Raw genomic sequence first — 16118 nt, 5'->3', positions numbered from 1 at the left:
TTCCACTGAAGCGCGAAAAACAGCAGCTCTCTAAAGAATATCACAACTTAAGTTTTATTTTGTAAACAAAATTCCAAATTCTAATTACCACTTTGGCAGAGGAGGTGGCCTCACTATGGAACACATTCGTTTGTTTCTTCATGTCAATATCAGCTTTATCAGCCCCAAAGGTTAGAAATTACTGGATCAAACTGCACAATCCTAGTCCAATGACGCACATGACCCAAGGATAAGATTTTCATAGATCTGGCCCGAACCCGGAACAGAAACATTGCATCTTCCTTCTCAGTATTTTTATATGAGGCTGAGGGTCTTGACAAAATGTCCAAGTTAGAGAGAGAGACTGTAAGAAGATTTTACTTTACACGTGTAGCTGTTCTTGAGATTCTAACCATTAAGTAGCTTAATCAAATTTTTGTCCTAATAAAGCATAATAAGTTAACCAATGATTAAGGCACGCAAAGATCAGACGAAGAAAGTTCTTAAGTGACTTCCATATACTAACAGTTCCAGCTGCCCCCCAAATATTACAAGGGTCTGGCAAAACTACAATGAAAAAAATCAATTTGCTCTCGCATGGCGTATTCAAAACAAGGCTTTTAACCTTAAAATTCCCTTAGAGGTGGTACAGTCAAAGGGATGTTCAGGCCCCGGACACCAAGGGATGCAGACAGGCTGTCACCTAGGAGGGGCTCCCAGGAGACGCACGGGGGTGCGGGGGACAGACGCAAAAAGCACACGCCGCTGCCCCCACAAGCCAGCAGGGCGAGCGGGGGGAGCAACTCGACGCGGACTCCGGACCCCAAGGGCGAGGGGCGGATATCCCAGGGAGTGCTGCAGGAAACGATATCCAGACTCGGAGGGTGGATCTAGGAAGCGGCCGGGGCGATGGCCGGGCGCGGGGGTGGGGGTGGGAACGGAGGATGTGGCTCCGAGGGGCAGGATGAGGGGGCGGGTCGGCCGAACGCGGATGTGAGAAGGCCAAAGAGGAGGGCAGGGCGGGATGGAGAGCCGCGAAGCGGTGAGGGCGCCAGGAGCGGCCGGACAGGGATGGGGCGGCGGGTCTGGGAGCGGTGACGAGGCGGGATGAGCGGAAGCCCGAGGACAGGGAGGAGGCGGGCGGAGTGGGGGGAGGGCGCAACCGGGCGGGGGTCGCAGAGCCGAGGGTCAGGCCCGCGCACACTTACCCCACTCGAGGAACTCGGCCACATACTTGTCGCGGCGCAGGGCCGAGTGGCTACACTCGGTGTACAGGCAGACGAGCACGTCGAGCAGCGTCTCCACGCTCAGGGCGCTCTCGTTGCGCCAGGGCCCGTCCAGGAGCAGCTGCTCCAGCTTCTTGAGCCGCACCTTGGCAGACATGGTGCCGCGCGGCCCGCTCCCAACGCGCCGGCCTCTCGCCGCCCGCTCGGCCAGTCCGTCAGGGCGAGCCCTCAGCGTCCCGGCGGCCGCGAGCCTCGGCAGCCGCGGCCCCTCGTCGCCGCCCCGTCCGCGTCGTCGCGCCCCGGCCTAGGCCGACATCTTGGGCTCGGTCCCGGCGGCGCAGCGTCTGGGGCGCCGGGCCCCGCGGGTCCATGGGCTGGTCTCCTCCCCTCGGCGCCGCCGCCCGCCCCCGCCTCGCGCTCCTCGGCCCCGCCCGCGGCCGCACCCTCCTCGCCGCCCGCCGTCGACCTGCAGCGGCGCGGAGCCGAGCGCTGCGCAAGCCCGGCCGGCGCCCGAGCCCCGACCCCAGCCTCGACCCGGCGGCACAGCCCCGCGGCCCGCAGCCAACCAGGGCGCGGCCAGCGCGGGCGCAGCCAACCACGGCGTGGCCGGCCGCCGCCGCGCTGACCTCAGCGCGCCGCCCCGCCCCTGCGCTCCCGGCTCCCGGCTCCCGGCGGGATCGGACCTCGCCGCTTGCCGTAGGGGGGGGGGGGTCGGGATGCTGGGAAGGTCGGGCGGGCGGGGTCGAAGGGGAGTGTCGCCCGGCGGGGGCGGGGCGAGCGAATAGCCAGTGCTCCGCCGAGATTGTGGCGCAGGCGCGTGCGCAGAGGGCGGCCGGGCGGCGTGCGCGAGCGCGTCGGGGACCGGGCCTCTGTATGCGAGGCCTGCGCTCCCGCGCGCGCACGTCTTGTCTCCAGAAGGGGACCTGGGGTCTCGGAGTAGACCCACGGGGCCTGGCCTCCCTGGGGGCTTCGTGGCCGGTGGGCTGACGTGAGCGTCGAGGGCCGTACCGCAGACGCAGCGCTGGCAGCCTCGGCTGTCTCTTTTAAAACCGGGTCTCATCTGGGCTGGGAGCGGCCTTACGGAAAAGGCGACCTTCTTCTAACTTGACGGGCGGGAGACAGGCCCGCCCGTACAGGGTGGGGGCTGCTGGAGAGGGGCGCCCCCGCGGTCTACCCAGCGCCCCGTGAATTCGTGTTGCACCCGCACTGGCCGCTTCAGACTCTACTGCCCACCTTCCCCTCCCCGCAAACAGATGCCTTGGGGTGTCAGTTTGGTAGGAAAGGGCCTGCTGTTTGTCTCCAGGCTGGGTTTGCCTAGCGATTCCCTGCTTATACCAAGATTACGGGTTTATTCGTGTGCCTGGGGAAGGAGGGTGACGGAGAACGTCTTCCACCCAAACAAACCCTTGGCGTCGGGAGAGGAGGGGCGGCCTAGAACTCGTGGGAGGTCACTGAGGCCATGGGGGTGGGCGAGGGCTGGGGAGCCAGGATGCAGGGTTAGGGATCCCCAACCTGGGAAAGGGAGGCGGAGGCGGGGGGAGCTTCAGTAGGAGCAGGGCAGCCAGGTGGAGCAGATGAGGGGACAGATAGAGGTTCGAAGATGCAACACTAAAGGAACCTGTGGCAAAACTGGCTCATGGAGATAAAATCACAGTAGCATCTACCGCTGTGGGAGGTATTGACTGGAAAGGGTAGGAGGGAGCCTTCTGGGCCTCTAGAAATGTTCTATAATTTGACTTGGGTGATGGTTATGCAGGAGTACATAAAAGGAACATTCTTCAAGCTCTACACTTCAGAGTAGTGCATATCACTGTATATCTATTATACCTTAGTTTTTTAAAAGCAGGCAAAAACAATCTTTGGTGTTAGAGGTCAAACTAGAGGATACTTTGGGGGGATTATGAACTGAGGGGCTAGGAACATTCTGTATCTTGACCAGACCCATCTTGGTATATGGGTCTGTACATAATTAATCAAACCGTACTCTAAATATGTATGCACTTTATGTGTATGATACCTAAATTAAAAAAAAAAAAAAAAAAAGGCCGAGCAGCCTACGTGGCCATTTTACAGTTAAAACCAAATTCTTCATCTTAGCTTTTAAGTAGGGTGATCAAACGTCTGAATTTGTCTGGGACAGTCCCCATTTTTTGCCCTTGTCCCAGTGTATGTATAACAACGTCCTTCATTCCCACTGTGTCCGCATTTGCACAGTATATTCTCTCATGCTCAGACCCAGCAAGGGTCTGCTCAGCCCTCTAGCCCTGTCCCTACTCTCTTCTCAGTCTCTGACTCCAGTCTCACTGGCCTCTTTGCTGTTCCTCTACTATTCCTGCTCCCTCCTGCCTCAGGGCCTTTGCACTTGCCAAGCCCTTCACGTTGGATGCCCCTCCCTGACCACCTTCACTTTGTGTGCTCAGCCCCAATCTGTTTCAGGATTGTCCCTTCAGGGCAGCCTTGCCTACCTGACTGGGCTGGATCAGGCCCCAGCTCACCCTGTAGTTTTTCTTAGCACTTGCCTAAGTGGATACCTGTGAGTCTTGCCCATTAGTCTGGATACTAGAAATCTTCCTGTGCCTCAATTTCTTCGGAGGTAAAAAGAGAATAATAATAGGACCTACCCCAGTATTTCAGTGAGTTTCTGGAAGGATTAAATGAGTTAATACCCAGAGAGTACTTTGAACAGTGCCTGGCTTGCTTTACATGCTCACATATTGGTAGCTGGTATTGTGCATTAGAGTTTTATTTCTAAAACTAAGGGCTCTGCGACCAGCTGATGGATACAGTGTCTTGGGTTCCCCAGACCAGGGAATCCCAGTGTCCTCAGGCATCCATGAGGTTCCTCTGTGTCTGTCTTAATCACTTTGGGCTGCTATAACGAAGTACCATAGACTGGGTGCCTTACAAACAACAGAAGCTTATTTCTCACAGTTCTGGAGGCTGGAAGTCCAAGGGCAGGATGCCAGCATGGTCTGGTTCTGGGTGACTGCCCTATCCCTGGTTACAGAGGGCTGTCTTTCTGTGTTCTCACATGGGGAAAGAGGTAGCTCTCTGGCCTCATAAATGGGCACTAATCCATTCATGAGGGCTCCACCCTTATGACCTAATCATTTCCCAAAGGCTCCACCTCCTAAAAACATAACATTGCAGGTTAGGATTTCAGCATATTAATTTTGGGGACACAAACATTCAGTCCATAACAGTATCTTTACAATAAACTCCTCCTACATAGGCTGGTACGGTGGGTTTCTGGTCTTTGCAACACTGCAAGCCAGACTAAGGCTAGCCTTAGCCTCAGACCCTGAAACGTGTACAACATACAGTAACCGAGTCACAAACAATGTCTCAGTTCAGAAGTTAGAGCGTCCACGTCTACAGAGCCAAACCTTTGAACCTGATTTAACTTTAAATCTTACCTTGGGCCCTTTAGGGCCTGGGATGAACTCTGGGGAAAGGGGGCTGTGCTCAGCAGTCTCCCTCGTTCCTTCCCGCAAGCCGCTCAGCTAGCTCGGCCCTGCTTCCACCCATCCGGGGCGGCTGCCAGAGAGGAAGAACGGAGAGGCACTGGGGAGGGCTATGGCCTCACCTCTGGTCTGGCAACGTGTAAGCTGACCCCTCTCTCCTGGGAACATTCACAGGCTCCCCAACAGTTCCCTGATATTCTCTCTCCTGGGCAGCAGTATCACTTTTCTGGGTGGGTGTTTATCTGGTGCCTGCAGGGGACCCTCTGCCCTTCCATGGAGACCACTGGACAGGACCTAAGATGACCCATCCATGCAACTCACATCTGTCCACACAGCTCACGTCTGTCCACAGGAAGCACCCCTCACCCCGACAGATGTTCCAGAGCAGGCAGGTGCCCACACAGCAGCACACTCCTGGCTCTGGCTCCAAAGCAGCTCGTGAGCCTTCTTTCCCGGCTGGGAGTCCATCCCCAGTCCACTGTGCCCCAAAATGGAGGGCTGCTTTTGAAGCTCACTGAGCAATCCCTTGTACATGGACACAAGACAAAGGTCATCGTCCCTTTGCTGGACAGTCTGGTGTTTGTCTGCCTGGCACCCCCTGTCCCCTGAACCCCATTCCCCGTAAGTCTTTGTTCTGGCTCCACTCTGCTCATGGGATCCTAGAGTGGCCGCCACAGGGGGTGGACATGTCACCCGAGGTGGCTGGTCAGCTCTCCATCTCCCCTCCACCCACAGCGACCCCGGATCAGGGGCACCATATGATTCACGCCAGGCCAATAGGTGAACTCCTTTAGGATGTTGTATACTAAACTGGGAGAGGGACGTCCCTGGTGGTCCAGCCGTTAAGACTCCACACTCCCAATGCTGGGGGCTCTGGTTCGATCCCTGGTCAGGGAACTAGATCCTGCAACAAAGGGTCTTCATGCTGCAACTAAATATCCCGCACGTGGCAACTAAGATTCCACGTGCTGCAACAAAGACCCGGTGCAGCCAAATAAATTTTTTAAAAAAGAAAAAAAAACTGGGAGAGAGAATTTCTCATCTTTTGCTTTAGACCAGGGGCAGGTGAGCTTTTTCAGCCAAGGTCCAGATAGTAAATACTTCAGGTTTTTCATATCCTAGTCTCTGCCTCTACTGCTATGGCATGAAAACAGCCATAGACAATATGTAAACAAATGAGCATGTGCCCCAGAAAAGCTTTACTTACAGAAAAGGAACTTGGCCCACAGGCTGCAGGTGGCTGATCCCTGCTTTGTAGCCCATGTTGTGATGGTGGGACGTCACCCCAACAGCCACAGTTCCTGTTAGAAAGAGAGAAGGAGCAGGGGGTATTTTGTTACGTAAACAATAAAATTTCCTCTTTTCTTTAAACCAGTGTGAGCAAGGGTCTTGCCATTTACACTGAAAAGTGCCCTTTCAAATCCTTAAGAACAAATGAAAGTAATCCAAAAGGAACACAAGCAAATAATATGAACAAGGGTGTGTTGTACAGAAGAAGAAACACAAAGGATCAATAGATATATGAGAATGTGCTCAACCTTATTGACAGGAAAACGCAAATTAACTTCTGCTTTCAACCAAGATGGAGTAATGGGGATCAGATTTACCCTCCTACCTGAAACAGTGAAGAAAATAGTCAAAATACATGAAACAACGATTTTCACGATGCTAGAAGCCAGGGGACAAAGGACTGTGATCCCTCAGCCACCATAAACAAAAGTGATCCCTATGGCTGCCCATCCAGGGAGAGGGGACTGCGGGGGGAGCCCCGTGGGCTGCTTGAGATGAGGAAGCAGAGCTGAGGGTCTGGCAGCTGGAAGGCTCAGGACAAAGTACCAGAGAGGAGTGAGCTGCACAGAGAGAGAATCAGGAGATCAGCAGAGGGTCCCCCTGAGTACCCAACAGCATACTGACTAGCACTTTCGTAGAAAGAAACTACCCAAGGCTGGGGAAAGAACCAGGCATAGTGCCTGGTGCTCACCTACGCTGAAAATAGTGTTGTTTTGCAGCAGTCAGACTAGAAAAACTTGTTAATTCACCAGCACTGGGCAGAATTCTCTAGAAGGTTATACCTTGGGAGTGGGAACTAGCCCTGGACTGAGCATTGCTCCAGATCTGCCTACTAACAAATCATAAAAATGAGACCCAAAAGTATTAAACCGTTTCCAACTAACTTAACTGCATCCCAGAACAGAGCTCCAGAAAATTTACAGGAACAGAAAAATATCCAGCACCCAAAAAGGTAAAATCACAACGTCTGGTATCTAATCAAAGACTAGTAGACATTCAAGCAGGCAAGAAGACACAACCATAGTGAGGAGAATAAGCAAATAATCAAAATCCACCCAGCACTTACACAGATGTTAGAATTAACAGAGAAAGACATGAAAGCAGTTATGAAAGCTGTATTCCACATGTTCAAAAAGTTAATAGAGGGACTTCCCTGGTGACACAGTGGTTAAGAATCTGCCTGCCAATGCAGGGGACATGGGTTCGAGCCCTGGTCCAGGAAGATCCCACATGCTGCAGAGCAGCTAAGCCCGTGCGCCACAACTACTGACCCTGTGTGCCACAGCTACTGAAGCCCGCGTTCCCAGAGCCCATGCTCCCTAACAAGAGAAGCCACTGCAATGAGAAGCCCATGCACCGCAATGAAGAGTAGACCCCGCTTGCCGCAACTAGAGAAAACCTGCATGCAGCAACGAAGACCCAACGCAGCCAAAAAAGAAAATAATAAAGTAAATAAATTTTTTTAAAAGTTTATAGAATCATAAAAGACATTTTTAAAAAACCTAAGAGAACTTTAAGAGATGAAAACTACACTTTCTGAGATGAAAAACACACTGTATGGGATTAATGGCAAGTTAGGCATCACACAAGAAAATATTACTGAATTTGAAGGCGTAGCAATAGAGCTTATCCAAAATAAAACAGTGAGGAAAAAAAGAATTTAAAAAATAAACAGAACATCAGTGAACTGTAGGACAATATCAAGTGGTCCAATATGTGGATTGGAATCCCAAAGGAGAAGAGCAAGAAAGAGGAGGGACAGAAAAAAAAAATTGAAGAAATAATGGCTGAAAATTTTCCAAACTCGATGAAAACCATAAATCACAAATCTAAGACGTTCAATGAACCCCAAGCACAAGAAACATCAAAAAAAAAAAAAACCCAAAAAACAAACAACTATACTAAGGCACATCATAATCAACACCAGTGATAAGGAGAAAAAAAATAGCCAGAGGGTGAAAAAAGACACGTTACATGCAGAGCAACAAATTTCTCATTGGAAATTACGTGAATGAAAAGACATTGGAGCAACATCTTTAAAGGACCAAAAGAAAAAAGTTAACCGCCAGCCTAGAATTCTATACCGAGCAAAAGTATCTTTCAAAAATGAAGGTGGAAATAAAGACATTTTCAGACATACAAAGGCCCACCATGAGGACAGAGGTCCATTGCCTGACTGGCTTCTTCGGATTTTATAGACACATTTACTGCTTGGGTAAGCTTCTCTAATCCATTTACTGGGTACCCACTAAGACTGCTAATTTTGAGTGGAACCCAGAGAACAAATGGGTTCTTCATCAGGTCTAGGCTTTGATGCAAGCTGCCTTGCCACTTAAACCCCATGATCCAGCAGAACCTGTTGTTTTTAGTGTGTGTGGCAGACAGAGGTGCTCTGTGGAGCAAGTCCCAATAGGAAAATCACTGTGTGTGCACCCAGAGTTTTGGAGTCAGGCCATGCCTTCTTCTGCCAGCAACTTTCCTCCATTTCAAAGGGAACTCCTGGCTTGCTGCTGGATCTAAGTGGCGACTTAATGCCTGGCCATGGATACCAAGAAACTATGACTCAAGCTGTCCATCATAAGGTAGATGTTATCGTACCTACTAAATCTTAAACGTGGATATGCACGCAGCATTCCATTGTAAAATGAAACTGGTCCCTGACAGACCTGGAAGGAACAAGGAGACTTCATGAGTAGGCGACTTAGACTCCACGGTACCTGCTCCTACTGTATTACCAACTCTTTTAAACTCACAGCTATGCCCTCATGGGAAGCGTGGTGATCAGTCAACAGAGGATGAAAAGGTGTGTGCCTGATTTAAAGATTTGTCTGCCTGGGGTGGTGACTCCAGCCAGAGATGGATGGCTGTGGCTTTACAGACACACTCAGAAGAAGCCCTGAAGGACCACAGTGAAGAGAAATTCTTCCAGAGGCAAAAATGTTGATTCTATGTTGACTCATGGGCAGTGGCTGACAGGTTGACCAGCTGATCAGAGACTTGGGAAGAATACTTTTTCTAGGAGATCTGGGGGAAAGGCAAGCAGATGGAGCTCTCAGAATGGGCACAGAGTGAGAAGAGATACTCACCAAAGGACATCTACCATGGAGGAAGCTCTTGCGTGTCAAGTGGACAAGATGACCTACTCTGAGGACGTCAGCCTCTTTCCTCCCCTGCCCCAGTGCTTGCTCAACGGGTCCATGTCCAAGTGGCCAAGGAGGCAGGAATGGAGGCTACGCAGGGGCTCAGCCACACAAACTTCCCTCGGCCTGGCTGACTTGGTTTCCATTATGGCTGAGAGCCCACCTTGTCACCAGCAGGGACCCACGCTGAGCTCTTAATATGGTGCCATTCCCCAGAGGGACCAGGCAGTTGCCTGGAGATATAGGACCTCTTTCATCATGTAAGAGACAGTGATTTGTTTTGCCCTTGTGTATTTCAGGTCAGAACTTGCCTTTCCAGCCACATTGCTTCTACGGACACTGCCATTTGTGGACTCAGAGAATGCTTTATTTATCCATCACCATGGCAACTGAAGCAACATTGCCTTGGACTGAGGGACTCATTTTTTAAAAAATATTTTATTATTTTTAAAAGATTTTTGATGTGGATCATTTTTAAAGTCTTTATTGAATTTGTTACAATCTTGCTTCTGTTTTATGTTTTCTGGTTTTTTTGGCCACGAGGCATGTGGGATCTTAGCTCCCTGACCAGGGATTGAACCCACACTCCCTGCATTGGAAGGCAAAGTCTTAACCACTGGGCCACCAGTGGACCGCCAAGGGACTCACTTTTTGTTGAAGAGAGTGTGGCAGAGAGCTCAAGCCCATGAAATTCCCTGGACTTACCATGTATGTGCCCCATCACCCAGAAGCAGCTGGCTGGGGAGAATGGGGGAAGGGGCTGTAGAAGACTAGTTGTGGTGCTTGTTGAGAGCCAACACCCTGCAAGGTTCAAGCGCTCTTCTCCAGGGTGTAGTGTATGCCTTGACCCAGCAGGCATTATATGGTGCCATTCCCCCACAGCCCAAACGCATGGGTCCAGGAACCAAGCAATGGAGGTGGGAGTGGCCCCTCCCCACGATTACACCAAAGAAAGAACGCACTGGAGGAATTTTTGCTTTCCTTCCTGTGACCTTGGGCTAGTGTCCAAGAAAGGAATGCCTCCATCAGGAAACACAGTCATGCTTCCAATGAATTAAAGTGAATTAAAGCCGAGGCTGTCCCCTCCCCCGATGGGCTGTTTCTGGTTCCTTATACCACTGAAGCAGCAGGCATGGAAGGGGATGTTGATCTCAGTCAGCCGAGGGAATGTGAATTGAGTCCACACACTGGGGCAGGTAGATTACATGTGGAGCCCGGGGATGGCACTGTGGTTCTTCTTACTGGGAAAAAGGAAGGGAGTTCCTTAATGATGGGCCCACAGAGCGCTCAGGTCCTGAAGGAACAAAAGTTTGGGTCATCCCTTGGGCTGACCCAGGGTTCAGTGGTTGCAGGACATTGTGCAAGCAGGCACTGGCCCAGCAAGCCCCCTGGGGGCTATTTCCTTCTCACCTGCCCGGCTCCACCCTTGCGACCTTATATGGGGAGCGCTGTGATGCTCACCACGAGCTCACCACCTCCGGCTTCGGGGTTGGCTGCCTCCCCAGTTGCCCATCACCCAGCACGATCAGAGGCTAATGTAGCATCGTGCGCCCTGGGTGTTGAGGACACGTCCCCCACTGAACAGGGGTGGATGCTGAAGGCCGAGGGGTGGGTGCCCCTCCCGGTCCACTCTCCGTCCTTCTCTGCCTGTTTTGTGCCCCAGATGGGCTGTACCCATGGGAGGCGGAGCTCAGGAGAGCGAGAAGGGTATCTTGTCCCCACCTCCCCCTTCCCGTCGCTGCAGCCACGGCTTGCTCCAGGCCCCTCTCCTTGAAACAGCTGCCCCCAGGTTCCAGCCACCCCTCCCCCCCACTGCCCCTCCCCCCCATAGGTGGTAATAGCTCCCTGCCGCTGCCAGCCTTGCCCCCCCCATCCCTCCCCAACTGCCCGGAATCCTGCTCACACATCAGTAAACAGGCCATTTTATGCTTTCCTGGATCTCCCGGCTCTCGTGTGCCCCTGCTGGGACTCTGACCAATGCAGTCCTGTGTACAGTAATATTCATGAACCGGTTACTTGCAATTAAAATAATGAAAATCTAAATGTCCATCAATGGACAGATAGATAAATGATGGTACCTTCAAAATATGGAGTTCCACGTAGCCATTAAAAAATGATACAGGTCCAGCACTGTTCTAGGTGCTGAAGATGCAGCAGCGGCCCAGATGGTTGCCCAAGCGTCCACTCTGGTCCAGGAACGGATTACAGAGGAGTAGAAAGAGAGAATTTTGGAGAGTGATGAGGGCTTGGAAGGAAGTGGACCTGGTAATGAGATAGGGCAGTGCCTGCCTTCCAGATGGGGAATACGGGGCGGCCTCTACGGCGTGGACACTGTAGCTGAGAAGTGAACAAAAAGGAAGGAGCTCTGTGAGGCTTTCCAGGTAGAGAAATCCCTGTCACAGCGGGAACAGAAGGCAGCCGGCATGGAATGGTGGAGAGGCGGGCAGGCCTAGACGTGTGTGGCTGGGCCTCAGCTGATACGTCAAGCGGCTCCACCTTCCCTGACAGTCGCTGCCTGGGTCCTGCGGCCGCTGTGACCCTGATAGTGGTTCCTGAGGTTTCCTGCTGCCGGCCTCCCTAGGCCACAGTTCTTCCTGAGGGGTGTTTCTCTTCCGCTTTCTCAGCCTCCGAGCTGACGACGTGGAGAACTTTGAAGGTCAGGGGCACGAGCGGGTACTCTGCCAAGGGCAGACACAAAGAAAGTGTCCCCACAGACGTGTGCACAGGAAGGAAGGAGTCAGGGAGCCCACGGTGAGGGCAGCGGCGGGGGGGGGGGCGGGCGAGGGGACGTCAGGCGGTCCTGTCGCGAGTGTGCGGCCTCTTGTTGCCTGGGCACCTTGGCACAGAACCGGCTGCAAGTTTGTGAGCCCCTCCCCATGCATGTCCCTGCGCGAAACGCCCCGTGGCTGCCTGGAATGTTCTCTGCATCCAAAACCACTGAACCCAGCAGTATCCAGCAGCTGCCCACGTGGGCTGCTCTGAGGGCTGGGTGAGAGGACTAGACCGAGGCCCAACTCTGTGACCCCCAGCTCCTCCTCTGAAAGAGAGAGGGAGACCCTCCATTACAGGGTCCCGGAGAGACCTCAGCGAGGTCACGGGTGACCTGCAGTCGTACTGGATACATTAATGCAGATCGTCCCAGTCACACTAATAGTAGCTGATGACAGTGATGGCAATGGAAGGAGAGAGACTGGAGGCGGCGATCAATGCAGCCAGTGCAGCCTCATCCGCACCCGGCCGCCCTCCCCTACCTGGTCTCCCCCATCCTCCACTGGCCGCCAGACGCATCTTCCCAAAGCCTGGCTCTGATCACATCTCTCTCTTGCTTGGAAGGCTCCCCGCTGCCTCAGGGATAAGCGGGCCCTTTGGAGCCCTTTTTTAAAAAATTAATTAATTTATTTGGCTGTGCCGGGCCTTAGTTGCAGCATGCGGGATCTTTAGTTGAGGCATGTGGGACCTAGTTCCCTGACCAGGGATTGAACCCCGGCTTCCTGCATTGGGAGCGTGGAGTCTTAGCACTGGATCACCAGGGGAGTCCCCTTTTTGAGCCTTTGACCTAGGACTTCCCCTCCCAGAGTCTACACTGCTGCTTCGAGAGGGAATTACTTGCTGCTGGTGTGGCGGCTAGACCAGAAAGTCAGGGAGGAGGCGTAGGGTGGGGATGGGGGGTCTTCGGGGAGAACATCAAGGCTTTGCAGCAAAGACTGCAAACACTCTAAGCGCCCTGTGCTCTTTACAGACTAATCTGCTGAGAACCCAACGAGGCAGGGACAGGAATCGCCCCCTTTTTCAGAAGAGCAAACTGAGGCTCGGTGAAGCGAAGTAAGGGCTGGTAAAGGCAGGGCCTGCTTCCGAGCCTAGGCACCCTGGCCCGCCACTGTGCCACCTTCCCTCAAAGCAGCAGGGGCCTCCTCCTAACCCAGGCTGGTGTCTTCCTCCCAGGAAGAAAGAGTAACTCCGTAAGGAGTACCAACCCCAGCTACTTCTGCATGCCAAGCACTTTCCACATGGCCCCTCGCTTATCTGCACACGGCCTTGAGCTCCTCCCCACCGTGCAGATGAGGAAATTGAGGCCCAGAGTGGGTGAGAGACTGTCCAGGGGCGCACAGGGCGTTGGAGGAGCTAGGGCTTCGTCTAAGCTTGTGTGGCCAGCAGAGGTCTGAGCATTGACCTTGAGCACAGCCTGCAAGGCTGAAATGTCCTGTTTGGTGTGTGGACAGAGGAGGCCTGGAAGAGGCAGGCTGATGACACTCCTGTCGCTGTGGCCACCCTTCCACCTTGTGGTTCTCAAAGTGTGGTCCCTGGACCCGACCAGCAGCACAACCCCTGGGAACTTGTTACAAATGCACCCCAGACCCACAGGGGCAGGGGCCTCCGTGCCACTCTGCTGCACGCTGAAGCCTGGGGACCATCGGTGGCTGTTTTCCCTCCAGGGCCTCTGCTCTGGGCCGTGGTGGGCGCTCACCTCCCTGCTACTCCCCTCAGTCCCCCAGGGCTGAGTGAGAAGGGGAGGGAGGGAGACTGCTGGGCCAGTCCCCGCTTCACCTGATTGAACCCAAGGGATGATTATACCTGTCAGCAAATTATCCCTCATCTGCTGCAAGGGTATAAGGGTCCACACCTCCCAAGGCTGTGAGGATTAAGTGAGAGAATGTGCAGGGTGGGCACCGAGGCCACTTCACAGCTCACGTCTCCATCACCATTAGAACTGCCGATCTTACCATGGATCTAACCCCACCATTCCACCACCCCGTACCCGCTCCCACACCTCCCCCGGGTGCCGCCCGCAGAGCTCAGAGGATAATCTCCCTAAATCGGCCTCCAAGACCCAGGGCTCCGGGCCCCCACTGACTCTCCAGGGTCAGGGAGTCTGGGGGCCTGGCCTCTGCCCGCACGGCCTGCCGCCTGGGTCGCCCCTCCCAGCAGAGCTTCCGGCCTTTTCCCACCCTCCCACCCAACTAGGGAGCGGCTCGGGGTTTGGGGGCCTGGGCTCCCACTGGCGAGGTGCGCCTGGAACGGCGGATGTCGCGCTGCGCGCTTGGGGGCTTGGGGAACGGATGCGGGAGAAAATGGTGGCCGCGCGGCTGAAGGACCTGCCGGAGGTAGGGGTGGGGAGGGAGCGGAGAAGACCGGGGCTGGGGGGCCGGGGCAGAGTGTGGCGGCCGTGGGCTGTCCGGCCTGGGCTGGCGATCTCCCGGCGGCTCCCGGGCGCAGAAGCCGGGCGGGACCGGGGTGCCAGGCCCCACCGCTCAGCCCTGACGCGCGGGGTCACCGTTCGCCGGGCCTCCAGGCTGGGAACCCCGCCCCGCCCCACCCGCCGCCCACCTCGAGTCTGCTCAGGTCGGGCCTTGCCTCCGCCGGCCGTCAGGGCTTTGCCCCCAGGCGCGCAGGAGAGTCACGCGGGGGCTTTTAGAGCCCAGCTCCCGAGAATCGGTTAAACGCGAGGGTGCCGGGGAGCGGGCAGTTTCTGCGCCGTCCAAGGGCCTAACATCCATCCCGTCCGTCCGGCAGGGACTCGACGCCCCTGGGGCGGGTGTGGGGGTGGGGTGGGGAGAGGCAGGACTCCGGGGCGCCCCCTGGAGGGCAGGAGGGGCCGGGAAGACTCGAGTCCCAGCTTCACTTCTGCGCTGGGAGCCCTGGGGCAAGCCGCTTCCCTCTCGGAGCCTCAGTGTCTGAGCCCGTATCCGGGAACAGAAGTTAACCGCCCTTGATTCCAGGGCTGCTGTGAGGTCTGGAGGGCCCACGGGGTTGGCCGGGCCACAGCTGGGGTGTGGCTGGACAGTGTTAAATGGAGATGCGGTGAGAGGTCTGCCTCCCGACCCCTTCGCGCCCCGTACCCCGAAAACGACAGCCCAGCCCAGTGGTTTGCAGCAGGTCTCACGTGCCCACCCAAACCCGAGCCCCACCTCTCAGCTCTGTGACCCTGGGCAGTTTCCTCAGCCTCTCTGTGCCCGGTGTCCTCCTCTTTAGAATGAGATAACAATATACCATCCTCACAAGGTTTCCAAGATTAAGTGAGCTTGGCAAAGCACCAGACAGTGCCTTGTACACAGGAAGTGCAACGCAGGCTCAGCTAGAATATTGGTGTACTTCCAGAACATTTCAATGCCATACAAACATATATACATATAAAAGGGCACATATTTTAAACTTCATGTTTATTACACAAAGGGGCTCAGGACAGGCATTGCTAATTTACCAGTGCGTCTTGGAGAACAATCTGTCCCCACCTCTGTGAACAGGAACTTCAGCTTAGTGGGGTGGCCACGTGGGGCAAGACCTGGGGTGTCTCCGAGGCTGGCCAGCTGGGTTCTGCCCTCTGCTCCTGGCACTGGGCGAGTCCTGGGGGGCTTTAGAGATTAAAACTCAGGACCGTGAGGGACGTCACTGGTGGCGCAGTGGTTAAGAATCCGCCCGCCAGTGCAGGGAACACGGGCTCGAGCCCTGGTCCGGGAAGATCCCACGTGCCGCGGAGCAACTAAGCCCGTGCGCCACAACTGCTGAGCCCACACGCCACAACTACTGAAGCATGTGCACTTAGAGCCGGTGCTCCGCAACAAGAGAAGCCACCGCAATGAGAAGCCAGCGCACTGCAACGAAGAGTAGCCCCTGCTCACCACAACTAGCGAAAGCCCACGCGCAGCAACAAAGGCCCAACGCAGCCAATCAATCAAAAACAGAAAAAAACAAAAAACTCAGGACCATGAGCCCTGCCCAGCCCCAGTCTCTCCCTGCGCACATCGGGCAGGGCTGGGGTGAGGCACAGGGAAGGGCAAGAGACAACACTGTCCCCTATGGTAGGCGGAATGACCGGGTGGCCTCTGCGGCCGTGGCCTTGGACAGCTCCCTTCCTCCCCTGCTGCCTCTGTCAGCTCTGCGGTGGCACCGGCGCTGGATTCCAGCAGCAGCCCCACGCTCACTTGCCCGCCGCGCTCTCCCTACACCTGGGCTGCCTCTCTCGTTTCCATCCCCACCTGTCCCAGGTCACCTGTCCTCCAGGCCGGGCCCGGCGGAGACAG

General features: G+C 54.8%; 1 protein-coding gene across 2 annotated transcripts in view; it reads right to left on the bottom strand.

The window, feature by feature from the left end:
- Positions 1–1752, bottom strand: part of CDC42BPB (CDC42 binding protein kinase beta) — a 114489-nt gene extending 112737 nt beyond the window's left edge. Inside the window, exon 1 of one of the 2 annotated variants that reach the window (XR_009518284.1) lies at positions 1188–1752. Coding sequence is in view for 1 of the 2 variants with exons in the window: in XM_060003881.1 (XP_059859864.1) it covers positions 1188–1362 (175 nt within the window). In the remaining variant the exon portion in view is untranslated. The remainder of the gene's footprint in view (positions 1–1187) is intronic. The other variant, XM_060003881.1, reaches the window with a different exon arrangement.
- Between the last annotated feature and the right edge of the window lie 14366 nt (positions 1753–16118).

The sequence above is a fragment of the Delphinus delphis genome, chromosome 2 (genome assembly GCF_949987515.2).
Source record: "Delphinus delphis chromosome 2, mDelDel1.2, whole genome shotgun sequence".
Classification (NCBI taxonomy): domain Eukaryota; kingdom Metazoa; phylum Chordata; class Mammalia; order Artiodactyla; family Delphinidae; genus Delphinus; species Delphinus delphis.
Note: the sequence above shows the minus strand (reverse complement) of the source record. Positions and strands in the feature narration are given on the sequence as shown.